The following is a 27,647-nucleotide window of genomic DNA, read 5'->3' as shown; positions in this document are numbered from 1 at the left end:
AGTATTCAGTCATCTGAAAACCTGCAGCATGACATTTAAAGTTACTTTATAGTGGAAAACAAAACAATTTCCAAACTCATGAATAGGTAAATATGTACTCCCTCAGATCTACTCAGCTTTTGAGAGAAGAGAACATGCAAGCATTTAGTCATAAATATATATTGGAGATTACCTGTTTTACTGGACTTGTTTACTGGAAAACTTGTCAGTGACTTTCTGTTTCTGTCCTTTTGTTACCTTGTGGAATTTATTAAGCTACTGAGGAATATTTATGGTAGTGATAAATGTCATGCAGGTGCATCTGAGTGCAGTGTGTTTCCACAGCTGATGTGTTTTCTCACGTAGTTTTATTTAACATCTTTCTTCTCTCATAGGTCAAAAGCCAAAAGTTTCAGCCAATGATTTTGAGGATCTATTATCTAATCAAGGCTTTTCAGCGAAATCTGATAAAAAGGGACCAAAAACTATTGCTGAGATGAGGAAACAAGAAATGTCTAAAGATATGGACCCCTTGAAACTGAAGGTTTGTTAAACAGAGATCAACTTAAATGTATATCTAAGATTGTACTTTGAACTACTGAGAACAAAGTAGAAGGATACATTGAAAAACAAAAAAAAATTGGTAAAGCGGAGGGGGGAAGCTTTGTTTGTATTTAAATAACTGTATTTTACTACTGTGTAAGTTAATAAGCATGAACAAGTGTCAGCTTGTAATGAAGCAGTAGGAACAAGAGCATCAATGTGTGTGAGGAATGCAAGTTCCTCTTTCTTTCAACTGAGCCTGGAAAGCTTTCTGAAACCAGAACTGTTCTTCATCTTCAGTGTTCCCAAACATCCCCTTAGCAGAGATGGACTTAACTGATAACACAAAACTTTTAAGGAACAGGCAAATGAGAATAGCTATATTGAGGGTGACCACTTGCACTTAACAATTAGCTAGTGCTGCTTTTGGTAGAAAAAGGCGCCGGAACGAGGGTTTGGACTTCTTGTTGATATTATTACATTTAATACATTTTTAGTGTTGTTGTGAAGTCAGTGGAGTGAATAGTTATTCTAAGTGTCGTGGGGATATCTGAAAGAAGTAATCTGCAGAGGTGCAAAGTGTGAAGTAAACGTTAACTATTAGCATACATGAACTGAAAGTTCTGTACAAATCAGGTGAGAATCTTAGGAAATGAATATTGTGCTCTGACAGGGAAGTAATGTAATCAACAGATGTTTTTAATTGCTCCTTTCAATTACCTTTCAATTATCTTGTCATTAGTTGTACAGGTTTTATAGTATGCAGCTATTTCAGTTTCTTTTCTAATGATAATTTCTCTACTAAGCTGATAACTGCCAGTTAATCTAGTAGCAAATGTATCACTTCTGGTTGCTAATGATCTGGATTCAAGAATGAATGTAGTAAGACAACTGGACTTCAATGTTGAATAAAACAACACTACTGTACTTGGGTCTTAATCTTGTGCAGAATGTGAGCTACGTCTCTAAACAGGCAGAGAATGCTTGCAGTGTTGCATTCAGTTTTTGTGTGTTCTGTTTTTCCCAGATTCTTGAATGGATTGAAGGAAAGGAGAGAAATATCAGAGCATTAATATCTACTCTTCATACAGTGCTTTGGGAAGGAGAAAATAAATGGAAACCAGTTAGCATGGCAGATCTAGTAACTCCTGAACAAGTGAAGAAATACTACAGGAAAGCAGTGCTTGTAGTTCATCCAGATAAGGTGGGTGTTTTCCTCTGGTGTTTTCTCTGTAGACAGAAGGAACAGAAACTTTTTACTGTGCTGTATGAGTCCCTGATGGATGCTGTAGTGTTAGTTCTTGACTGAGATCCTAGATGCTTTTTGCTTCAATTCCATTGTCTTCTGAAGTGCTGTGTCCGTGTTGTGCATGATTTTTTCATGTAATCTTTACACAGCACAGAATTCAACAGATAAAATTTTATCAAATAAAATATCATTAAAAGGTAATTAGCCACTGAAATCAGTTGAGCTTGACCGGCTTCTGGCAGATCTAATGATAACTACTAGATTGTTTGATTTCTGCCAGATGTGTCTTTAGGTTTTCTAGGGCTGTTTACCAGTACATGAAGACTGAGGGGCTGCCACAGCAAAACTGGTGAGGAAAACCCATGAAACATCTTTACTGGAAATTACTCAGCAACTGAAAAAAAAGAATGCAATAAACATAATATTTCACTTTTTTTTTTTAAGTATTTAGTACATTCTCTTGCTGTATCCCAGTACAAGAAGATAGCTTCTTGCTTTGAGTTATTGTTCTAGGCTGTGCTTTAGGTGTGAAGGGAAAGTATTAAATAATACCTAGTCTGAGTTTTCAAGATTACCTCTGGTTTAGTGAGTAGCTGTCGAAGTCCTGTGTCTGTTGCATCCATAATAAAGAAACAGGACATCTGTCTTTCCTTCCCTCATTTTTTTCCTGTTCCTGGCTGTGTGGTTTCCTACAACTTAGTGCCATTCTTGGTGCTTTCTGCAAGACCTTTCTGAAGCATTCTTTTTTTGGCCTTATGTTCTTTTCAGACGCTGGAGTTACAGCAGCACACAAAAGAGTCAGTGTGCTACAGCTGGCAAAAGTTAAGCAGCTGTCATGGTTTTGGTTTTTTTTTATTTGATTTTCAATATTCCACATCAAAACATCATGTACTGGAATTAAAGTGTTAATGCTCTAACTCTACGTACCTATCCCTATACATTACGGAAGTCACGGGATCTGACCCTTCCGGGGGGACGGTCTCTTACTGCCTGGCAGTGGGTGCTGGAGGGTGCTTTCCTAGCCGTTCCAAGCTTTTTCAGGTTTGACTCGGTCTCGGGAACTCTCTCTCATATCTTGTTTGACTTATTAGTCTCAATTCCAATTAGATTGTATTATATTGTATTATTTTGCATTCCGATATCATAGTTAGTAAAATAAGTTTACCTCCATAGTTTGTTGCCGCTGTTTTTTTCCTTTTCCCCCTACCTTCCCATTTTGTGGGCCCAGGCGGGGGGTGGGGAAGGCAGGGGCCTACTGCCCCTGTCACGGGCATTAACTGATCTAGTTAATTCCGTGACAGATTTTTGGTGGAGAATGCGGGCATAGCTGCCTTTTGCTTTTTGGTTTTTGCTTTTTGGCTCTTAGAACGAATCTCGCTCTCTGCTCTTAGAGAGCAGCTTCGTTAGGGAGCATTATCAGTAGTTCAGGTTTTTGTGCTGGAAAACTTGACCTTGAAAGACCAGGCGTACTGCCAGTATTCTGGGATATCTATAAACTTTGAGCACTGCTTAGTCTGAGTAGTGCCTTTTTTTTTTCCTTCCCCCCCCCCCCCTCTTGTTAGTTTCAATTCATTAACCCTTTTTGAGCAGAAACCAGCGATGAACCCACTCTTTTTCGTGGAAACGCTGAGTAAGGGATTAAAAGCTATGGTGTTTCTCGCGACCTACTGGCGAATCATCAATGTCATCTTTACTTGTTGTGGAATGGTGTACGTATATAACTACATAAAGGCACTGATGGAGACGCCTGTATGGTACCTATCTTGGTACCTATATGCAATGTTTAATATGAATTTTGACTCTTGCATCCCGGATGGAATGGCTAATTTCACAAGCAACTACATCCCAAATGGAATAGCTGATTTTACAAACCACACGGTGTTCAAAACCAGAGAATACTGACTGGCAGGGAATATGGAGAGATTTAGGAGAAATCTTAGAAGAATGGGGACCCACAATGTCATGGGATTTCACTCTTGAGCATCTGTGGCATCCCCAGAAACTTAGCCAGTATCTGAGACAGGGGCAGTGCGGCTTAGGTAAATCTAAGGAGGTACAACTTATTTGGGGTTTGGCTTGTGCTTACCGTGCCCTATATAATACTGTTTTGGAGAGAGAGAGTTTCCGAGCTGAGGTTCAAGCCAAAGGGGAAGTCAAATCTGATCAATTACAGGAGACACCAGTAACAATATCAGTTGCCCCTGTGGAGGGCAAGAAATGGAAACGAGTGTCCTCACGTCTAGAACGGAAAAAAGAAGAAGAGGAGGAGGAGGTGGAGGAAGATCCAGGTGAGGGGCCCTCCTCGAAACCATCAACATCAAGAAAGGCAAAAGGAAAAACTAAGAGACATGCAGAAGAGAGTGATGAAGAGGAAGTTTCTATTACTACTCGTCGGCCTCTGAAGATGACTGAAATCCAAGGCTCAAGAAAGGAATTTACACGGCGCCCAAATGAAACTATCGTTTCCTGGTTAGTTCGCTGTTGGGACGACGGGGCCAGTAGCTTGTCTCTAGATGGTAATGAAGCCCGCCAACTAGGAGCCATTGCCAGAGATCCAGCTATTGACAGAGGAATTAGTCGATGTCTGGATGGGGCTGCCTCCCTCTGGGAACGAGTATTAACAGCCGTGAAGGAAAGGTACCCCTTCAAAAGCGGCTTGAAGCCTATGACAAAAAGGTGGGATACAATTGAACAGGGTATCCAGTATTTGAGGGAAATAGCCGTGGTGGAAATGTTGTATGACCCGAACTGTGTTTTTAACGACCCACAAGGCCATGACCCTGAGAGAGTGAGAACAACGCGTGAAATGTGGCAGCAACTCACATCAACAGCACCAGCCAGATACGCCTCTGCACTATTGGCAGCATCGGACAGATACCAGGACCAACAGAGAAGCCCCTTAGTTTATGAATTGATTCTTATGCTCCAAAGCTATGAACAACAGCTACCCCCAACTCGCGCCGCCATCGCCGCCATCTCACAAATGACGGAGCAACTGAATGAAATGCGAGAGCAAATGTCTTCACTGATGAATCGTGACAAACCTGTAGAAGTATCAGAAACGCTTGATGAAGATCAGAATAGTCAAAAGAGTCTACTGAAGGAGATGAAGGAGATGATGGAACAAGTGTGGATCCAACTAACTAAAGACGATGAACCCTCCTTCTCAGGTACAAAATCAAAAATCTCAGCTGTTAGAGGCAAACGCTCTCCAGCTCCAGGAAGGAATCCTATATCGCGACTTGCCTTGTGGCGTTACTTACGTGACCATGGAGAAGACATGAGGAAGTGGCATGACCAAGCTACTCATGTACTACGAGCACGGGTGAGAGAATTACAAAGCAGATCAACCGCCAGTGCAGTTGCTCCGGTTACCACAGGTAATGAATAGAGGGGCCCTGCCCTCAGTCAGGGGGGGGAAAGGGATAATAGAGTTTATTGGACTGTGTGGATCCGATGGCCTGGCACATCAGAACCACTGAAATATAAGGCATTGGTGGATACCGGTGCACAGTGCACTCTGATGCCCTCAACTTATGAAGGGACAGAATCAATCCATATTTCTGGAGTGACTGGGGGCTCTCAAGAATTGACTGTGTTGGAGGCCGAGATAAGCCTCACTGGTAGGAACTGGCAAAAGCATCCTATTGTGACTGGTCCAGGGGCTCCATGTATACTTGGTATTGATTACCTCAGAAGGGGGCATTTCAAGGATCCTAAGGGGTATCGATGGGCCTTTGGAATAGCTGCTGTAGACACAAACAACATTAAGCAGCTGTCTGTTTTGCCTGGCCTGTCAGAAGATCCGTCTGTTGTGGGACTGCTACAGGTAAAAGAGCAACAGGTACCAATTGCTACAAAAACAGTGCACAGACGGCAGTACCGTACCAACAGGGATTCCTTGCTCCCCATTCATAAGTTGATTCGTCAACTAGAGAGTCAGGGAGTGATCAGCAAAACTCACTCGCCTTTTAATAGTCCCATATGGCCAGTGCGTAAAGCCAGCGGAGAATGGAGGCTGACGGTGGACTATCGTGGCCTGAATGAGGTCACACCCCCACTGAGTGCTGCTGTGCCGGACATGTTAGAACTCCAGTATGAACTGGAATCAAAAGCAGCCAAATGGTATGCCACCATTGACATTGCTAATGCCTTTTTCTCCATTCCTTTGGCCAAAGAATGTAGGCCACAGTTTGCTTTCACCTGGAGGGGTGTTCAGTATACTTGGAACCGTTTGCCCCAGGGGTGGAAACACAGCCCAACCATTTGCCACGGGTTGATCCAAACTGCATTAGAACAGGGCAGTGCTCCTGAGCACTTGCAGTACATTGATGATATCGTTGTGTGGGGCGATACAGCAGAAGAAGTCTTCACAAAAGGGGAGCGAATAATCCAGATTCTTCTGCGTGCTGGTTTTGCTGTTAAGCGGAGCAAAGTGAAAGGACCTGCTCAGGAGATTCAGTTCCTAGGTATAAAGTGGCAAGATGGCTGTCGTTACATCCCGACAGATGTGATCAACAAAATCACCGCTATGTCTCCACCCACTAGTAAGAAAGAGACACAATCTTTTTTAGGTGTAGTGGGCTTTTGGAGAATGCATGTTCCAAACTATAGCTTCATTGTAAGCCCCCTTTATCATGTGACGCGAATGAAGAATGAGTTTACATGGGGCCCCGAGCAGCAGCAGGCTTTTGAACAGATTAAACAGGAGATAGCCCGTGCCGTGGCCTTAGGGCCAGTACGGACAGGGCAGGATATAAAGAACATCCTCTACACTGCTGCTGGAGAGAAAGGCCCCACTTGGAGTTTGTGGCAAAGAGCCTCAGGAGAGACCCGAGGCCGACCCCTGGGATTCTGGAGTCGGGCCTACAAGGGATCGGAAGAGGGCTACACTCCAACTGAAAAGGAGATCTTAGCTGCTTATGAGGGGGTTCGGGCTGCTTCTGAAGTGGTCGGTACTGAAACACAGCTCCTTCTGGCACCTCGACTACCAGTGTTGAACTGGATGTTTAAAGGAAAGGTTCCCCCCACCCATCACGCAACTGATGCCACTTGGAGTAAGTGGATTGCGTTAATTACGCAACGAGCGCGGATGGGGAACCTCAGCCGTCCAGGAATCCTAGAGGTGATCATGGACTGGCCTGAAGGTAAAAAGTTTGGAACATCACCAGCAGAAGAAGTATCACGAGCTAAAGAGGCCCCACCATACAATGAATTACCAGAAAATGAAAGAAAGTATGCCCTGTTCACTGATGGATCATGTCGTATTGTGGGAAAGCATCGCAGATGGAAATCTGCTGTGTGGAGCCCCACACGACAAGTTGCAGAGGCCACTGAAGGGAAAGGAGAATCAAGCCAATTTGCAGAGGTAAAGGCTGTCCAACTGGCCTTGGATGTGGCTGAACGGGAGAGGTGGCCAATGCTTTATCTTTACACTGACTCATGGATGGTGGCAAATGCTTTGTGGGGGTGGTTACAGCAGTGGGAGCAAAATAACTGGCAAAGAAGGGGTAAACCTATTTGGGCTGCTGAACTGTGGAAAGACATTGCTGCCCGAATAAAGAATATGGTTGTAAAGGTGCGCCATGTAGATGCTCATGTGCCCAAGAGTCGGGCTACTGAAGAACAGCAAAATAACCACCAGGTGGACCGAGCTGCCAAAATTGAGGTGGCTCAGATAGACCTGGACTGGCAGAACAAGGGTGAATTATTTCTAGCTCGGTGGGCTCATGAGACCTCGGGCCATCAGGGGAGAGATGCAACATATAAGTGGGCTAGAGACCGAGGGGTGGACTTAACTGTGGATGCAATTGCACAGGTTATTCATGACTGTGAAACATGCGCCATAATCAAACAAGCCAAGAAGATGAAACCACTCTGGGAGGAAGGGCGATGGCAAAAGTATAAATATGGGGAGGCATGGCAGGTTGATTATATCACCCTGCCACGATCCCGCAGTGGTAAGTGTTATGTGCTTACCATGGTAGAGGCGACCACTGGGTGGCTTGAAACATATGCAGTACCCCATGCTACCGCCCGAAACACCATATTAGGTCTTGAGAAACAAGTCCTGTGGCGACATGGCACCCCAGAAAGAATTGAGTCAGATAATGGGACTCATTTCAAAAATTCTCTTGTAAATACTTGGGCCAAAGATCATGGCATTGAGTGGATTTACCATATTCCCTACCATGCACCAGCCTCTGGTAAAATCGAACGATACAATGGGTTGTTAAAAACAATGCTGAAAGCAATGGGTGGCGGAACATTTAAGCACTGGGAGAAGCATTTGGCAGAAGCCACCTGGTTAGTCAATACCAGAGGATCTATCAATCGTGATGGTCCTACCCAATCCAGCTCTCTACATACCGTAGAGGGAGATAAGGTCCCTGTTGTACATGTAAAGAGCATGTTGGGAAAAGCAGTTTGGGTTCTTCCAGCTTCTGGAAAGGGCAAACCTCTCCGCGGTACTGTTTTTGCCCAGGGACCTGGATCTACTTGGTGGGTAATGCAGGAAAATGGGGATGTTCAATGTGTACCACAAGGAAACTTGATGCTGGGGGAGTGCAGACAGTAATTCTATGTATATGTATATAGACGTGTGCGTGTGATGCATTTGTAATCATTTTGTTTGTTTGTATATGTATGTGTATATATATATATATATATAAAGCATGATGTAGCGATGTAGAATAAGGGGTGGAATGTCATGGTTTTGGTTTTTTTTTATTTGATTTTCAATATTCCACATCAAAACATCATGTACTGGAATTAAAGTGTTAATGCTCTAACTCTACGTACCTATCCCTATACATTACGGAAGTCACGGGATCTGACCCTTCCGGGGGGACGGTCTCTTACTGCCTGGCAGTGGGTGCTGGAGGGTGCTTTCCTAGCCGTTCCAAGCTTTTTCAGGTTTGACTCGGTCTCGGGAACTCTCTCTCATATCTTGTTTGACTTATTAGTCTCAATTCCAATTAGATTGTATTATATTGTATTATTTTGCATTCCGATATCATAGTTAGTAAAATAAGTTTACCTCCATAGTTTGTTGCCGCTGTTTTTTTCCTTTTCCCCCTACCTTCCCATTTTGTGGGCCCAGGCGGGGGGTGGGGAAGGCAGGGGCCTACTGCCCCTGTCACGGGCATTAACTGATCTAGTTAATTCCGTGACAGCAGCATAAGGGCACAGACATGGAGAAGTGCCTTTGAGGCTTTACTTCAGTGTTATAAAGAATCTGTTACTCTTTGCATCACGTGGAACTGCATCCTTAATTACCATGGGGTTGGGCTGGCCCAGAGGCAGGGAACCAGGAACATAACTGTCTCTCTTCCTTCAGGCATGGAGACGAACAGACAGGCAGTTATGTGCAGTTAACGCTGACTGCAAACAATTTTAAGTTCAAACATTACTGTATGATACTACTAGGGCTGTCAGGAAGCTATTTCTAAAATGACTGGATTTTGTTTTTTGAGCTGTTAGCTGAAACATTTTCTAAGCTGTTCTTCTCATAAATAATTTTTTAAGTCTTAATTACTTATGGAGTGTACTAGAGTTTGAAGTAATGTTAGGAAAACAAGGCTTTGTTTAAAACACTTGTAGCAAAATTTGGGTAAAAGAAGGCAGTGCTCTGTGCCTGAAAATGGTACTCACACTGCAGTCTAATGTTTGCTATACAAGTAAACAACAATAACGAGTAAATAACAAGTAAAAAAGGTTGAGATGCTTCACAAACCACGAATTCCTAGTATTTTTATGCTTTTAATGTTCTTCTTGTTTTCAGGCGACAGGACAACCTTACGAGCAGTATGCCAAAATGATATTCATGGAATTGAGTGATGCGTGGTCAGAATTTGAAAACCAGGGGTCCAAGTCCCTCTTCTAAAGTTCATCTTTGTTGAACTACTTCCAAAAACTGGAGCTGAGCATTGTTGTGACCTGTTTGCCTATGGTTTATGAAGTGCTTTTCCATGATTTCAGCACAGTTTGCAGTACACACTTAAATGTAATGACGTATTTTGTAAGACATAAGTACAAAGCATTACGTAGATGCATTAAAAAAACAACTGCTCAGTACTTGAAGAAATCATGGTCTGGGGATAAACATTTTCTTTCAGATTTTATATATAGCAAAACGGAATTTTTCCATGGTCTCTGGTACACTCAGATCAATTCTAAATCATTCCAATTCTATTGATCTTTGCTTTACCTTTCTCTACCACTTTCATTTTTTCAATAGTTCTGTGATTCAGTTTTGTTTTGTGCCTGTCGCCTTATTTGAAATGCTTTAGTTATCAACAGTGAATTTCTTTGGCTTGCTTCAAATCTGAAGGTGTATATTTTCATCTGTATTTTATGTAATCAATCTGATAATCATTCTGTAAATATTTTCTGACAATACCTGTGTTCTTTACAATAAATTAATAGGTTAGCCAAAAAGACCTCAATTGTGAGGAAAGTCAACCAGGGTTGTTCTTGATGTGTTTTTTTATTATTTTTTAAATTATTCTTTACATTTTGAATCTAGAAACAAATCTTGGCTTTAAAGTCTGCATGTTCTTGCAATTTTGTTATTTATTATGAGCCTTTGGAAGTCATTACTCTTACCAGTGCTTATTTTATTAATTCTTTAAATATCGTTTTCTTCTCATTTCAGTGGAACATGCCTTCCATTGGACTTAAGATGCTCTGATAGAAATGTTTTTTCGAGACTTGATGTAGAAGCACAAAATATTTTGCTCTGCTTTGATTTCTTATGAGAAAGCTATATTACTTATCATGTAGAGAGTATTTCGTATTTTGCTGCATGTCTGAATTTCTGTGTTTTTGAGATATGCATGACATCAGTGTATGTGCAAACAGGGATATATTGGTAGTGTTGTATTTCTGCTCATCCCCCTTCCGTGCACCAACTAGTACAAGATGAGCTAGTACAACTTGAGATCATAACTTACCATGTTTTTTCATCTGTATTTGGATAGCAGCTATTCACTTGATCTGGGGTAGATGAATACAATTGACCAATGGCTGTTATGCTCTGTAGCATAACAAAATGCAATCCTCAAATCAAGTTTGAAAATGTCAAAAATCAGTATTGCTGTATTAATGCTTGGTAGCAGTCTCTTAAAACAGTGTAGTTTGGCATTCAAATGGTAAAAATATTTTAATCTTGACATTTTATCTGGTTCTCATTCTTAACTGAGAGGGAAGCTGTAACAACCAAAGGTAAAATCAGCTGAGCAGCATCTGAACAGGACAAAAGAATATTCTAATGTCACCTGGATAGTGTGTTGGATGCAGTTTTCCACTGCCAAGCCAGTGACTTAGACTTGTGAATACAGTGTACAATTCAGTCTCTTAAGCTCTGACACATTTAATTACTTACCCAGTCTTTCATCAACAGAGTATGTATATTTGCATATCTATTCAGCTGCTGTAATTTTTTTTTGAAGTTGGACACCTGCAATGGATCAGGAAGGTTATATGTTATTCAGAATAACAGTTGTAGTTCAGTTGTGGTTTTGAAGCAGCCAGAAAGCAAGAAATCTGATGAGATTTAAGATATTTTTTTTTCCCCTTGGGACACCTCAACTGTCTACAAATAGTGGTCTGCATCATTAGAAATCAAAGGCTTGTGGCAGGATAAATGTCAGAGACCTGCATGGTTTTTTTACAGTTCTAAGGTAAACTATTTATAATAATAAGTTTAAAAACAGACATGTAATGACTAGAGTACTGTGTACAGTACTCAATCTTTCTAAAGAGCTTTCTAAAGAGCTGCTTTCTTGTAAGGAAAAAAATGTAAAGTCTACTTTAAATGTCCATATCACTTTCAACACATACAAGAAACTAAACTGAGACATTTTTGTGCTCTTCTTGAACTGTGTACAATTTAAAAAAAAAAAAAAAAAGTTTTGGAGGAAAATATCTTCCTCTGTTTGCTTGGTAGTGTTTTTTGTATGGTAGCTACATTTCTCTGGTTTTCTTTGTCCACTCTTGTTTGCAAAAGCTTTCTTGAACATCAGGGGAGAACCTTAGGATTTCAAGTGAGCAGGGAGAAATGTGTGAGTATTTTATATGAAACTGAAGATTTCTGCAGATAGATTCCCCCTTTTAAATATCACGGAAACTCATGAAATTTGGCTCTTGGAATAATTCACAGCCATTTGTACAGGAACCTTTAACTTACAGCTTACTTAGCTCTGGTCTTTGGTGAAGGAGCTGTCTGGTTCATCTACCCTGCTCCTTTCTGCTTGAGTTCTAGTGAGAGGAATCTGGGAGAGGCTCAGAGTTCAGTAAGCTTTTGAAGTGAACATTTTACTGAAATGTGGCTCTTTTCCATCCTTATATTCAACTCAGTTAAATGACACAGTTAAAAAGTAAATCAAAATGTTTAAATTGTCAAGATTTAAGTGATGAATGCAGTAAAGTGAAATTGTGTTTTCAGTGTAAGATAAAGAAGAAGGAAGACCATAAAAGGATCTTCATAGTTGAAGCCTGAACTAAATTTTCTGAATTATGTGAATGTGGGAAGAAGGAACTTAAATTGTATATAGGCTTACACTGGCTCCTGATATTAGTCTTAAATGAGAAGATAATTTGGAAGAAGGGTGTCTAAGAATTCTTTTTTAATTTATCTTAAAGCAGTAATAAAAAATGGTTAAAGACCAAAAAAAAACCACAAAAAACAAAACAAAACCAAAAAAAAAAACTCAGACTGGGAATGAGGGTTTTTCCCTTCCTCGTGCTCATTGTTTATTGAGAGCTGTATGGAGTGGGTCTTGAAAGCTAGGCTTTTTGTCTGCTGCTGTTGATTACAGAGTTTGAGGTAAATCCTGGTATTGTGGGGTATGCTGAAGTTATAACCTTGTATTGTGAAGCATCTCCTGAATTCTTCCAGCAGCTCTTGTCTTCTGGCCCATGTTTGTTGTTATTTCATAATGACAGATTGTTGATACAGTTCATTCTTTGCAGTCTTCCATGCAGCAGAAATTAAGGGAAGAATAGAGAAGGACACCTGGGCTATAACTATACTGTATCACAAATGTTTTCTAATTCTCTGACCTGTCCCTACTTAACCCTGACAAGGACAGATCTAGGATAGTAGGTCTGTTGTCTGCAGTTCCAATCCTTTCAGAATTGCTCCTGACTGGTTGTGGTCAGGTAGTAGTAACCAGGTGCTTGGAGTTTTTGTAGAAGGTTGTATGAAGTAGGGCCTATGAAATGGTAAGGTAGATTTCCACTAGTTATTTCTGAATTAAGTTGCTTATATTACATTGTTGTTAGGTCTGGAAAGTCTGGCAACTTCTCTTTTAGGACAGAAATCTGCAAAGAAGAGAGTTGGTGTGAAGAGTACACATGGCTAGGATCTGCCAAATAGAGAAGAATAATATTTTGTCCATGTTGGTATCTTTAACATTGTGCATGCCTGTCCTGTGCTTTCTAGTGCTGTTAAATTTCCTTGAACTTAACAGCAGGGAAGAGAAATGAAAGCAAGCAGTTAAGCATTTACATTCCTATTAAAATCACAAAGTTGAGCTCAGTGTTGTGAGTGGATATGAATTTCCAGGCATCAAGTCTGGGAGGAGAAGTTCTGTTCATTGCTGTCACTTAAAGTTCAAACAGTTTGCTTATTTGTCATAGCTTCCTTCAGCACCGTTGTAGCCTCTCCATTCTATGTGTGTTGATAAAGAACATTTCCTTGGAACAGTGGCAAAGTCTTTGGCATTGCATCCATGAAGGTAATTAGTGTGCATGGAAAAATGCCTTGCTTTACCTCCGTTTTCATGTTGATTGTAGAAAGTCCTTCTAAAGCTGTTTGCCAAGCACAAAGTAACAGCTCCTTCCTGAATGCGGACCATCTCAAAGCTGCATGCAAGGGATTAACATTTTGCACGAACCAAAGCAGAGGTTGAGCGTAACTGCAATCTCAGCTGCCCTTTGGGATCGCTGGGCTGCACGGAGCACTCAGCTCCCACGGCCAGCCTGCAGTTTCTCAGCAGTGTCAATACACCTGAGTGGTTATTGGCCATCAGTTTTCTTTGCTGCTCACGAGAAATTTTCAGGGGATATATAACTGTGGAACTTTGTTGCTCCTTAGCTCTTTGTCTTAACAGTTGCAATGAATGCTTTGTAAATAGATTCAGAATAGTTCTGTACAGTTGCCTGTGCTCTCAATCTGGCATTTTCTGTCAAGAACTTGCAGGTGATTGACCTGCAGAAGCTGTTGAAGGAATGTATGCTTTCCTATCACCTGAGTCTGTCTCTGGTGCAGAGCAGCTCCAGCTACCAGCACATGGTGACTGGGAGCAAGGGCAGACTAAGCTGTGTGGTTCTCATCTTGGTGAATCTCAGTGTTTGTTTGCTCTGTTCAGGTGAGCTCATTATTGGTAGCTGCAGTTTAGACTGCATCGAACTTCAGACATACACTCCAGAAATTTTCAGTCATTTTTATGAAGGATACAATGTGACATAGAAGCTTTTATTACCAAAAGAGGATTAAGAGGCATTGTGACAACTCCTGAAACTCTTTAGTGGAATGTACTGTATTTTTGCAATGTAGACTTCTAGAAGCATTTGTCACCTCTCTGTGAGGACTTAGTTGCTCCGAGGTCCTTGCTGTAGTTACATGTACTTGTGATTGTACTTTCTATACCTGTGATTTTTCCAGATTGGGTTGTGTGGAAGGACAGAACAGATACTGAAGTCCTCTTTTTTTTTTTTCCCCATCTTTCAGGAAATGCAATGTACTTTTGCTACTAGTAAAATGAAAATCTATATACCTGTATGTATATAAAGGCAATATAATCAAATTAAACATTGTTTAAAAATAGATTTGATGTTTGGCACAATGTCCTTGAACAGAATATTTTGCTTTGAAATGTATTATGACTTAATCAGTGATCAATTAAAACAAACAAAGTGACTTGACTTGTTTCATTCTTTAGCAAAGGAGAAATGTCATCTTCAGAAGGGTTTTCTCTCTCCTGATAGAGAGGAGGTCACTGCAGCATCTCCTGTGGTTTGACTGTGCTGGGCTGTGGCAAGGTGCCCACGCAGTCCTGCTGAGGGGAGCTCTTGCATAGGCACAGCAGCAATTGGAAGGGGACCAGGAACAAAGGGACAAGGCTCAGGCTAGAGAGAGGAATGGAGCAGCATTTGGGAAGGGAGGTGGGACGGGTGGGATGTGGTGAAGCACTGTGCATGGCAGGAATACTGGAGAAAGTTTATATTAACACAAACAAAAACCACAGTCAAAATGGATTATCTTAGGATTTCTTTAAGGAGAAGGCTGGAAAACGGGGAGGGTATTGGAGGGTATAGGACATGACTGAAGGAGGATGGATGGGGTGGAAGTAAGTTCCAGACATGTAAAGTGGAGGAAACTATAGAATAATGCATTAGGGATGAAGAGAAAAGAAGAATTGCAGAGTACAGGGTAAGAAAAAAAAGTGTTGAAAAGCATTTGGTAAGGACCATTATTGGTGATGTTGCTCATATTCTGCTTACTGCTTTGAACAGTCTGCTGAGTTTGTAGGAATTTAAGCCAGGTCTTCTAGGGCTTTTTCACTGAACAATCTTCCCCTGCTTTCCACAGAACATGCTGCTACTTCTCAAATATTTCAGTATCTTTGCAGGTTGAGAACCCTGGTATGTGTTTCCAGTCCGTTACTGATATAGCACTGAAGGTTAAGGTAGTCAGTTGCTTCATTCTCCATATAAAGATGCACTAACATGTATTTAGGAAAGCTGCATTGGGAAAGCAATCCATGCCAGATGGAAATCCTGTAGTGTCAGGCTTAGGGTGGATTGTGGAGCAACAGCATGTCCATACATTTAATACCAAACAGATAATGGAAGTGAATGAGCAAATAACATGGATAAAAAAGGTATACTGCTGTAGTATGCAGTGCAGCCTGCTGCAGCCTGAGTCAAAGCACTCCAAATCTACACCATGGGCCCGTTTCTGACCCTGACTCAGCCCCTCCTTGAAGGCCAGAGGAAGGCTTCTGGCAGCTGTTTAGCTTCTTTTTGGCAGAACTGAACAAAAAGCTCTGTGGGAAATGGACTGTGTAAATATGCACAGGCTTCGACTCGAAAGATAACTTTTACTATAAACTGCAGGAGGTTCTTTCTTTGTCAGCCTCACCTCAATCTCTGGTGAGGTGTTGGAACAGCTAATCCTGAGAGTATGTTTCCAGGCACATGAAGCACAAGAAAATCATCAGAAGTAGCATGGATTCACAAAGGGAAAGTCATGCCTGACCTGCACGATAAGCTTCTGTAAAGTGCCCAGCTGCTGGGTGAGGGGGAAGCAGTGACTGTTGTGAAGGCCATACTGGAGTCGATGCTGCTCCTCATAAGATCCTCACAGAGAAACTGCTGAAGTGTGGGCTGAATGAGCAGACAGTGAGGAGGGTCAAAATCCAGGTGGACTGTGAGACCCAGGGGTAGTGGTAAGTGGTGCAGAGTTCAGTAGGAGGCCAATAAAGAGACACACTGGAACAGGCCCAACTCTATGGGCATGAAAATGACAAAGGGGCTGGAGCACCCTTCCACTGAGGAAAGGCTGGGGGAGCTGGGACTGTCCAGTCTGCAGAAGAGGAGGCTTAAAGGGATCTTACCAATCTGTGTGAATGCCTGAAGGGAGAATGCAAAGAGGACAGAGCCAGGTTATGCTGAGTGGTGTGTGCCTAAGTGCCAGAACAAGAGGCAGTGGGCACAGACTAGAACACAGGAGGTTTCCTATGAACATTAGGCAGCACTTTTCTGCTGTGTGGGTAGCAGAGCACTGGCATGGGTTGCCCAGAGAGGTGATGGAATCTCCTCAGATGTGGTTCCTGGGCAACCTCCTCTGGGTGTCTCTGCTAGAAACGGGGAGGTTTAACAGATGCCCTCCAGAGATCCCTCTCAAGTTCAGCTTGTCTGATGTCTCTTATCATCCCTAAGACAGGGTTGACTGTCTTCCAGGAGTGGCCCCTGCTCCTAAACAAATTTTGGGATGTAAACAAAATAACAGTTGGGATGTTCTCTGGTCTGTAATGCTTATAGCAGTCTATAAATTAGCAATTTGGGGGCTCATATGAATAAAGCTATCATCAGTCAGTGAACTTCTGCTTGCTTTTGGTGAGCAATAAGGCAGCAAAAGCACTGCAAACAGCACTCTCAGAACTTGGCCTCACACAGCCTGCAGTATATTCAACAACGTATTTCTAATGTGTGTGGTGAAACCCGATGTGACAGCCCATTCAACTTCTGCAGGAAGCCAATTTAAATGAAAGGCTCCTTCAAAGGTTTAAGATTGCAGCTCTTAATCCTGTTTTTTATTTCTACTGTATGAAATTAACTGAAGGACGCATACCCGGATTTTGAGTATGGGCCTAAACCTTGCTGGCTTTAGAAAAAGAAATGTTGTGTTTGTGAAATAACTTAGAAAGTAGAGAAGAAACACAACAAGAAATAAGGGGCCTTCAGGAGACTTGATTGATGCTGGTTCATAAAATCATGGAATGAATCATAGAATGGCCTGGCTTGAAAAGAATCTCAAAGATCCTTCCACACTGGAGTGATGGCAGACCAATGAAGAGCAATCAATCTATCTGGATATGTGCAAGACCTTTTGTTTTGCCCCCCACCACATCCTTACCTCTGTACTGGAGAGATATAGATTTGAAGAGAAGACTGAATAGTGGATAAGCGATTGGTTGGATGGTCACAACCACAGGGTCGGGGTCAGTGGCTCATGTGCAAGTGGAAGCTGGTCACAAGTGGTGTCCCCCAGGGGTCTGTCTTGGAACCAGGGCTCTTCAACATCTCTATCAATGATACAGATAGCAAGTTTGCTCAAGCTGAGTGGTACAGTAGACACAACAGAAGGGAGGGATACAATCTAGAAGGCCTGTACAGGCTCTAAAAGTAGACACACAAGAACCTAATGAGATTTAACAAGACTAAGTGCAAGGTGTTGCACTTGGGTCGAGGCAATCCCAGATATGCATGCAGACTGGGAGAAAAAACTCCTTGAGAGCAGCCCTGCAGAGAAGGATTTGGGGGTCCTGTTAGATGAAAAGCTGGACATTAGCCAGAAGTGCGCTCTTGCCTAGAAGGCCAACAGCATCCCAGTCTGCATCAGCAGAGAGGTGGCAGCAGGGAGAGGAAGGGGATTATCCCCCTCTGCTCTGCTGTTGTGGGGCCCTATCCACAGGACTGCATCCAGGTCTGCTGCCCCCAGCATGTAGAGATGTTGGAGTGGGTCCAGAGAGGCCACAAAGAGGATCAGAGGGATGGAGCACTTCTCCTGTGAAGAGACGTTGAGGGATTTGGACTTGTTCATTCTGGAGAAGAGCAGGCTGTGGGGAGACCTCACTGTGGCCTTCCAGTTCTTAAGAGGAGCTTATAAGCAAAAGAGAGAGACTGATTTTTTACGTGGTCTGATAGTGATAGGATGAGGGGGGAGTGCCTTTAAACTAAAAGAGGAGAGATCTAGGTCAGAAGTCAGTAGGAAATTCTTTACTCAGAGGGTGGTGAGGCCCTGGCACAGCTGCCCAGAGAAGCTGTGTGCCCCATCCCTGGAGGTGTTCAAGGCTGGGTTGGATGGGGCTCTGGGCAGCTGAACTGGTGGGGGGCAATCCTGCCCATGGCAGGATTTTTAAGGTTCTCTCCAATGTAAGCCATTCTATGATTCTTCAACAGGGATGTTAAAACTGGTATGCAGGCTGAGGGGCTGCTTTCAGATCACTGTTTCTTCTCCTTACGTGCAAGGGGCACATCATTACCCAGGGAGGAAAGAAGCTGTATCTGAAGGCTGCAATTGACATGTGCATTTCAGAAGGATTTTTTTTTTTGAGCAGGATCACTCACTCTGTTGGTCCCAAGCAACAGCCACTCGCTGCCCAAGTACTGGGATGTGCATGACCAGCTGCATGAGCAGAATGTGGCTGATGCACTTGATACAGGTTGAAGTGAAATGAGTGAAATGGTAACAAATGTGTGAACTTTTGCAGAAGGCTTGCATCCTCAGCTCATTATAGTCATACCTCTGATCTGGAGATGAATCTCCAGCTATAATGGGTTGGGGTGGTGAGACACTGAAAAGATAGCCCAGAGACGCTGTGGGTACCACCTCCCGTGAGGCATTCAAGCCAGAGTGGATGGGCTTCGAGTAACCTGGTGTAGTGGAAGGTGCCCCTTCCTATAGCAGGGGGGTTGAAGGGACTTCAGTCTGCTTTCCTGGTGCAGGCCTCTCCTCTCTTCCTTGCCTCCTCATGCCCCATCGCAGTCAGAGGGGAGGTGGCAGGCAGGAGCTGTCCCGGGCAGGCCTTACTGAGGGCAAGCTGCTGGAGTTAATCCTCAGAAGGAATCGCGCTTTTTGATTGCCATCTTCTGGTAGAAGGACTTGCATGACCATTTCAAGTGGGGCTGCATGGCGCTTTGCAGCCAAAGCGGCGTCAATAAACAAGAACCCAGGTGGCCCAGAAGGCCAATGGCATCCTGGCTTGTATCAAAAACAGTGCAGCTAGCGGGAGCAGGGCGGTGACCTGTACTCTGCTCTGGTGAGGCCACAACTCAAGTATTGTGTTCAGTTTTGGGTCCCTCACCGCAAGAAAGACACTGAGGCCCTGGAGTGTGTTCAGAGAAGGACAACGAAGCTGTGAAGAGTCTGGAGCACAGGCCTTATAAGAGCAGCTCAGAGAGCTGGGATTGTTCTGTCTGCAGAACAGGAGGCTCAGGGGAGTCCTTATCACTCTATACAACTCCTGAAAGGAGGTTACGGTGAGGTGGAGGTTGGCCTCATCTCCAGCATAACTGCAATAGGACGAGAGGGAATTGCCTCAAGTTGCATTAGGGCTGGTTTGGGTGGTTCAGGTTGGATACTGGGCAAAACAACTTTTCAGAGGGAGCGGTGATGCACTGGAGCAGGCTGCCAAGGGAGTCACCGTTCCTGGAGGTGTTCAAAAACTGTGTGGATGTGGCACTGAAGGACGTGGTTAGTGGACATGGTGGGGGTGGCCTGGTGGTTGGCTTTGTGATCTGAGTGGTGTTTTCCAGCCTTAGTGACATTTGTGTTTCTATGAATACCGCAGCAGAGGGGCTGCTTTGGGATATCTGAATGGACAGAGCTGGAGGGCAGCAGGACACCCAGAAGGAGGAAGCACCTGGCTCAGGCACCCAGACCCCTGCAAGTGGATGTGAACTGGTGGTGAGGCTTTTCAGAATCACCTTTTTCCAGGTAGTCGCAAGCACTGAGCAGCCTCATAGTAAAGACCAATATCCTGCCATTGTTCCTATGCCCCATCATGAATGCTATGAAATTCATCCTTTCAGAATGTGAAGTACTTAACTGCTGAATTAAGTTCTGCCTGGGAAAAGTTCCTGTCTGAAGAAGGACGCCAGTTAGTAAGAATTTTTTTTCCATGTTTGCCTTTATGCAAGAAGGTGTAAAAGTTACAGCAGTTCATGGGTATCAGCTAGTCCTTAAAAGCTAAATTTGAGATTTACTTGCAGGAACGGCTGGAAAATGCATCATTAATGTGATCAAAAATCTTGTGTATGGTAAATAAAATTAGAGGAGCTTCAACTTCTAATTTTGTTGCTGTCAAGTGTAATGTAGCTGCTTCTATTGCGAAATGATAAATGCTCTTCTTTAATTTCAGTTCTGTGCAAATAGTGTTAGAAGATTACTCCTGATGCTGGAAGATCAGCATGTGCTAGGAGATGAGCATCAGCTGGAAAAAATCTGCTACCATGATCCATAATGATATTTAATACTTAGTCTTCACTACAGAGAGATTGACATGCAAATGTATATCCCAAAGGCTTTTTTTTCCTAGCACAAGTGTTTGCTATTTGTTCAGAAGCATACAAGGAAGGATTTGGTAAAAGACTGTCTCATCTAAGAATCTGAAACTCAGATTCAGGCCCAGAGAGAACTAAGAGGGTGGAGGGGAAGGGAGGGAGGTGAATATTTAAATCCCTTCATTGGACCATTTACAGGAAAAGGCATACACTCCCTCACAGCTCCTGTCTGCATCCAGCACCTGGCCTTCCTCTTGAAGATACCTCAGGGCTCACCATCAAAATTCTCCTGGAGCCTCCTTAGGAGAGTTTGGAGAAGTGGTGTTTGACTGAGAGGAAGCATGACAAAGCATGCTGCGGGAAGCCAGCATGCCAGCAGCGCTGCTGTAGCCCTGTGTGAGCCTGGGTGCACCCTGGCTTCATGTGTGGGCATGGCTTTGCTTCTTAGTTGCTTCTCCAGCATGAGAAAAGGAAGAAATGGAAGGAGTTGAAGCTTCAGAGCAAAAAGCATACCCCAAGAGGAATTATGTTTCCCTTCTAGCACTAGGGAACTGACCAACAACTTGCCTTAGGCCTTCCTCTTTGCTGCTCACTGATGTCCTGTGTACTTTGCCAGGAGAATTGCAGTCTTGATGATAAATAATTTCTTCCTTCTTCTTGGGTACCACAAAGATTACCTTCATATGCTTCAACTCCATACTTGCTAATAAGTACACTTTCCTCTCCTGTAGGTCCATGAGGTTACCATAAATGCTTAAGTTTGCTGTATCTTTGCATGTAGCATGACTTCTTAGGTAGGGAGAACAAGATAAACAACACTTAAGCTAAAGAAGGTGGGCAATAGTGCAATGAAAAGAAGCTTAAAACCACAGGATAAAGAGCAGACCCCTGGCCACAAGGCAGTGTTACTGTCACAGGTGGGTCAAATGGGACATGGTTCCCTGATAGTAGGGTGAATCAGAGATGTGGGTGACGTATCAGAACTCAAGTTGTAGATATGGCTGAAATCAAGCTAAATCAAGCTAGGTTCAGAGCTCATGACTAGTAGTAAATCACCTTTTTAAAGCTCAGGGCCTGTTAAAAGTGTGGCTAGACCTGGTGGAGGAGTGAGGCAGAGGAGGGTTTGAGGGTCTCCAAGGCATTAGCAGTGGGCTTTCCTCCCAGTAGGAGTGACAAGTAAGAAAATTGTGCTTTGCACTTCTCCTTTCTGCTGAAGAGCAGAATAAATATTGTAGGGCTACAAAGATACAGCTGAGCTGCCCAAATAATCTTCTAATAAATTATGTAACAAGAAAATGAATTCAGTAGATCAGCTGTTTACACTGCACTATAACTGATCCCTAGCAAATAACACTCATTTAAGCATCTTTCCTGTTCTCATATTTGCTGAAATGGACCTTTTGGCCCTAGGGGCACTGAGGATAAGGTGGCATGAGCTCTTCCCTCTCCTCTCCTTGCAACATCTGCAGAGTTACCAGGACGAGGTACATTTTGATGGCTGGTTAAATCATAGGGCTTTGCATAAGCCTGAGGGGCTGCAGCTGTGCAGAATGGTGTTGGAAGTGCAGAAATGCCTTTGTGCAGAACTGACACCTCTACTGCTGCTGTGGGCTCAACACTCACATCTGGCACAGAGTTAGCTCAGCAACTTGCAGGGAGTGTTGCTTGCATAAGTGTGTTCCAGGACTTGCTGGTACTGCAGCAGAAGTTGGACAGACTGGAGGTGCCGGTTACCACTGAGTGGGCTCCCAGAGCTCTGAACCTGAGGCATGTATTGCAGATGCGCAGTGTGTGGCCCTGGTAATCTGCATGCTACTCACCTAGCCCTAGCTCCACTTGCCTGGCAGAGCTCACAGCATTTGCCCCGGTGGCACCAGCACAGAGCAGACCTTGATGTTTTTGGAAAATTCGCTAGTATACCCTTCGTAACAACAGCAGCATGGGCACAGGAGCAACTAACCTTGCAAACACTGTTTCAGTAGGTCAGCAACAGGGAATTGCTTCCAGAGATCATTGTGGTGGCAGCATGATCTTTTACATGATGGGGCAAGAGCCTAAGTGGAATCAGGTGCCTTCAGCCAGTCCTCTGCAGACAGCCCTCCTGTTTCCAGTGCTTCCCTCTGTGCTTGACAGAGCAGAAGAATGAGTTCATTTTTGTCGAAGTCCTGCAAATCCTGGCTGAGCATGCTGGGGAGGGAGGTGATCAGTGCCCCTGCTTCTCCTCCTCTCACAACAGCTGCAAGTGGATGACATCGTTCTTCATATGGCCATAAGCTGCACTTCTTGTATTAAATCTTCTGCATGCCATTCTGAAAGATGAACATCTGCCTCCTACAGTTTGGCAGTGTGGTCCCTTCTCTCCTGCTCCCCTGAGTGTGAGAGTTGCTCAGAGCCACTTGACCACAGAATAAGCTTTGTGTTCTGGTGTGGTGCTTGTTCAGCTAATAATATCACAGAGACCTTGGGTGATGTGCCCTGCAGGGTCTGGGCAGTGGGATCTGGCTGGCAGCATCTCCATCTCACATTTGCATACAGAAGCATGTGTCTCCCCACACTCTCTGACTGCCCCTCAGAGTACACAGAGACTGAATTTGTTAACAGGATGGTTGAAATATATGGGGCACGTTGCCTGCTGCATCACCTGCTACACTGCAAGGAGGGCTTTGGTGGCTGCACAGTAAGATAAACCAAGCAGATTTACATTGCTGTGGGTGAACAAATGAAGGGAGAGTAAGGGTTCTGCATAACAAAAGCAAGGTGTATTAAGTATGATGTTAGATGGCTCATGAAATAATTAGCATCTCCAAGTGTCCTCTCATTTCAGACAAAACTGAGAAATACAACAAGAAGAAAATGAGAGGTTCTTCATCTGCAACAAAGCATTCTAGCTGAACCAGATAAATCCAGATGTTTACTCCCACTCCAACAGAAATGATCACCTATCCAGAGAGAAATACTGTGGGAGAAACCACAACAGAGATGCAAGAAAAAACTTCCCACAAGCAGTGATTACATGAAGGGGACTTCAGGCAGCTCTTGCTGCTCTAGTGGGGCTAACTGTATGAAAATAGGAATGTTTGAAGGCAACTTAGAGAGGCACTCATAGCTGCTAACTCTTCACTTTTCATTTTGATCCACTTCAGTCTTCCGTCTCAAAATGCCTTTGACTTCAGGTTTCCTTTTGGTTACATGCACTTTCTGGCTAATGCAAGGAAAACTCTTCTATCTTCTTTGTGTTTAAACTTTCCTGCTGAGTTTGACAAAGGCTAGTGTTTTTCTTCTTATCCATTTTTAGAGCTTCAATTTGAAGTTTCACATGAGAGGAATGGTTTTCTATCATGGAAATGTTCAATACATTCAACCTGACTAGAGCTCTTTGAGGAGCATCTCACACAGTGAAGGTCTCCCTGCCTCCCTATACATGCATTTGAAGCTGACATGGGACTACACTACACATTCATATGGAAGTGAAAAGCATGCTTTCCCTCATATCTAGATGTGCCTAGAGTAAAAAGTGGAGACTTAAGGCTATAACACTAGGAATCTGGAGGAAGTGGAGGCTGCTGCATCTCCACTGCATGCTCTGCTCCTCATCTTCCTGGCTGCAGTCAGTTACATGTGATGTGAACAAAATTTGGTTTCTTTCTCTGCACAAGACTGCAGTGGTCAGGTGCAGAGCTACATGGCAATTGTCCCTGTATGTATGATCACATACAACAGTACTCCTTTTTCAAGATCTTACTTTTTGCTGCCCTCATCTTCCCCTTTCCTAGAGTAATACACTCCCACCTAAAGCAACTCACTCCTAACTCCTTTTCCACTTATTGCAGTTTTGCTAACCCTATATGCACACTTAGTTTTTCTGATACTCTCACCTGTGCAGTCACTGTCCTCTCTGCTATTACTCATGCTGTTCCAATTTTGCCACTCTGTAACTTTGGTTGCTGGGGAATCTTTTGGCTGAAAAGGGCTTGAAGAAGACTCAGCAGCTCCCAGGGACGATGTCACACTACTTCCTTCCCATACCAGATATAAGACATGCTGCCTACACATCTCCTGGCTACTGCTCAGTTTGGGCCTGACTACAACTCACTTCTCTGCAAAGCACTCGACCACCAGTATCAGCATTGGAGCTGTGGTTCTCCAGGTCCCACCCTACTCAAAGCAAGAGTTGATGGGCCTTGGACAGTGTGTGAGGACCTCTGCCTCTTCAGAGAGATTCAGCTGTGCACTGTTCCTCTAAGATCCACATCTCAATGCAGCTCAGCTGAGGAGGAGGGCAGGTAATCAATGGTGAACCTATATACTGAGTGCTGCACAGCAGTATTTCTCTGATGCTCTTCCACTGCTGGGAACTGGTTCCTGCTAGAAGGCTTTTCTTCAGGCTGGTGGAGCAAAAACCCCAGGGAAAACCCACTGCTTCCTCTTCCTCCCTGCTTTAGAAAGAGATTTGGATATCTTTGTAACAAACAGGCAACAGCAGGTTTTCTTTTGGCCTATACAAGGCAGCATGTTTCTCACCACAAGCCTAAAACACTGTTTCAATTACAGAACCATAGAATATCCTGAGTCCCACAGTGATTGCTGATTCCAACTCCCCGCTACACACAGGATCACCCCAAATTCAAATCCTATGCTTGAGAGCATTGTCCAAATGCTCCTTGAACTCCAGCGGGCTAAGGGCCATCATCACTGCATTAATCAGACACTGACAGATTCTTCTCAGGAACGGACTCTCTCTGCACCAGAGAGGAGAAGAGCTGAATGATACAGACCAATCACCCCTCCTGCAGAGACCCCATTGTTCACCTGGGCAGCTTTTCCCTTGAGTGCTGCAGTCTACTCATGACCTGAAGATTTCTGTGAGGGCCAATGCACAGCTAAGTCGTTGTCTAGTACTATGCTGTTAGCACGATAGCCCATAAGACAAAATTCCTTTTAGTTCCTACTCATTGTATAGGAAAAGCCTAAAGCTGTTTGACAGGTCTTTAGATTTGTTCTTGATCCTGGTGTGTGGATTGATCATGGGAAGCCTCAGGGAGCAGAGATGACACTCATGTTCAGTTGTTACTAGCAGGCACTACAAGCCAAGCAGCCCCTAAAAACAATTCTATGAACTCATAACTCCTCACCACCCCCTCACACCTGTCACCTAGTACTCACAAAATTTCCTTTCTGCTGGTGGGAATAAACGTGCTTTTTTCTCTCTCTTTTAAGTAGGTTTCTAGGTAGGAGTAAGTTGCACAGAAACCAAAATCCCAGTGGTTCCTGCACTGATTTTGATGTAAGACAGCAACTTACATGACACACTGCCATCTCAGGTGCACCTGAATGGCATGTTGATCAGCAAGATGCTGGTGGGTGGGAGAAAGATGCAAAGGCTTTTGGTGCAGTACAGCTGGATAGAAACACAAATGTGCCTTGAAATATGTCTTGTTTGCTGGCTACCTGTAGCTATCATTACCATAGGAGTGCTTGAAATTTATTTTAAAAATTGATCTCAAGCATAACCAGACCTTTCATACAAGTCCCTGTTATGATGAACAGAAGGGAGATAAACAACAGCTGCAGAGGAGGGAATATTCCCTGAATGCATCCTGGGATATGGGAGCACAGTTCCCACCACTTTGGCAGCCCACGTGCAACATTTCTGATGAACTGGACAATTTTCAAAGTTGTTTAGAATCATAGAATATCCTGAGCTGGAAGGAACCCACAAGGACCACTGAATCAAACCCCTGACTCCGCACAGTACCACTCAAAACTCAAACCCTATGTCTGAGAGTGGTGTCCAAATGCTCCCTGAGCTCCAGCAGCTCAGGGCTGTGCCCACCGCCCTCTGGTGCAGACCCTTTCCCTGACCCCCAGCTCCCTCCCCTGGCACAGCTCCATGCCGTTCCCTTGGGCCCTGTGGCTGTCACACAGAGCAGAGCTCAGCGCTGCCCTCCTCTCCCTGTGAGGAGCTGCAGCTGCCATGAGGGCTCCCCTCAGCTCCTCTGCTCTGCACTGAGCACAACAAGGGACCTCAGTTGCTCCCCACATACTATGCCTTCAGACCCTTTCCCATCCTTATAGCCTTCCTTTGTCCCGATCTTGCTGCAAGGCCTTTCTACCCTCCTCCCACTTTAGTGTCATCCACAAATTTACTTCGCATAACTTCCAGATCATTATTGGAATCAACAGTGAAAATACAGAAGAGAATGGGCCCTAAAATGGAGCCCTGTAAACCTCACTGGTGGCAAGTAGGACAACCGTCAGGCCTGCCTTCGCCCAACACAGCCATGTTTTTCTTGTCACAAGAAACTCTTATGGTCACAACACCGTGGCCATGTGATGTTACAACCACCTCCCTGCCAACCGCTACAGATACGGGCATCCTGAGAACAGAACACCGGTTGCTGACCGACTCATGTCGTGGAAGCACCTACCTGTGAGCGGGAGCTACAGAGAGAGCCTTCTCTCCCATTGTGGGAGCATTTGTGGAGGAGGATGGATCCTCCTCCACCAAAGAAGCCTCGGCTTCTCGAGAGCGGCAGCGAGCCGGAGCCAATGGATGTAGATCCTCCAGAGAGCGATCCTGAGCCTATGGAGGTGGATCCACCTTCATCAGGCCCGGGCAAGCAATATAACATCATGCTTGCTGGAGACATCACTTCATCCATCGGCAGTGCAGCAGGGGCACTCGGTTTCCATCTCGGCGTTGAAGAGTCACCATCCTCCAGAGAGTCCCTGGGCCAGCTGCTGCTCTCTGTAACCCCTTCTTCCCTGTTCCCCATCTTCATCCTTCCCCAAGACCTCTCACCTCTTCCTTCCCAAGCTGTGAGGAAAAAGGAAGGACTGGAATGCTGTCCTCTATGCTTCTGTACCATGACAGTGGGAGGAATCCAGCAGACAGCCCCGAGCTCCCTGCGACTTCTAGGCAGCACCAGACAAGGTAGAGAGGCAGCTTTCCATTGGAGAAGCGGAAGGCTTTGGTTTGGATGGGAAGAAGGAATGGCGTTCAGCACAAAGCTCCTTCCAGGTGCTCCCTGAGGACTTTTGTTTCAAAACCAGACAATAAACTATTGAAAAGAACAGTGCA

The 27,647-nt window shown here is 44.1% G+C and overlaps 2 protein-coding genes across 4 annotated transcripts in view; both read left to right on the top strand.

Annotated features, from left to right (window-relative positions):
* GAK (cyclin G associated kinase) overlaps positions 1-12,486 on the top strand; it is a 69,679-nt gene extending 57,193 nt beyond the window's left edge. For all 3 annotated transcript variants that reach the window (XM_090132461.1, XM_031609385.2, XM_090132462.1), the window contains 3 exons: positions 375-523; positions 1,550-1,726; positions 9,555-12,486. In XM_090132461.1, coding sequence (XP_089988587.1) covers positions 375-523; positions 1,550-1,726; positions 9,555-9,656 — 428 coding nt within the window. In that variant the 3' untranslated portion in view covers positions 9,657-12,486. The remainder of the gene's footprint in view (positions 1-374; positions 524-1,549; positions 1,727-9,554) is intronic.
* LOC149912741 (uncharacterized) lies at positions 3,677-5,162 on the top strand. Its single transcript, XM_090132463.1, has one exon. The coding sequence runs from the start codon at positions 3,729-3,731 to the stop codon at positions 5,160-5,162; it is 1,434 nt and encodes a 477-aa protein (XP_089988589.1). The 5' UTR covers positions 3,677-3,728.
* Positions 12,487-27,647: the final 15,161 nt, after the last annotated feature.

This window comes from Phasianus colchicus, chromosome Z (assembly GCF_987193195.1).
Source record: "Phasianus colchicus chromosome Z, bPhaCol1.hap1.1, whole genome shotgun sequence".
Lineage (NCBI taxonomy): Eukaryota > Metazoa > Chordata > Aves > Galliformes > Phasianidae > Phasianus > Phasianus colchicus.
This window is presented reverse-complemented; position numbering and strand designations above follow the sequence as displayed.

Coding starts and splice junctions, on each gene's coding strand:
- LOC149912741 (XM_090132463.1), top strand. CDS start 3,729: ATGTCATGGGATTTCACTCTTGAGCATCTGTGGCATCCCCAGAAACTT.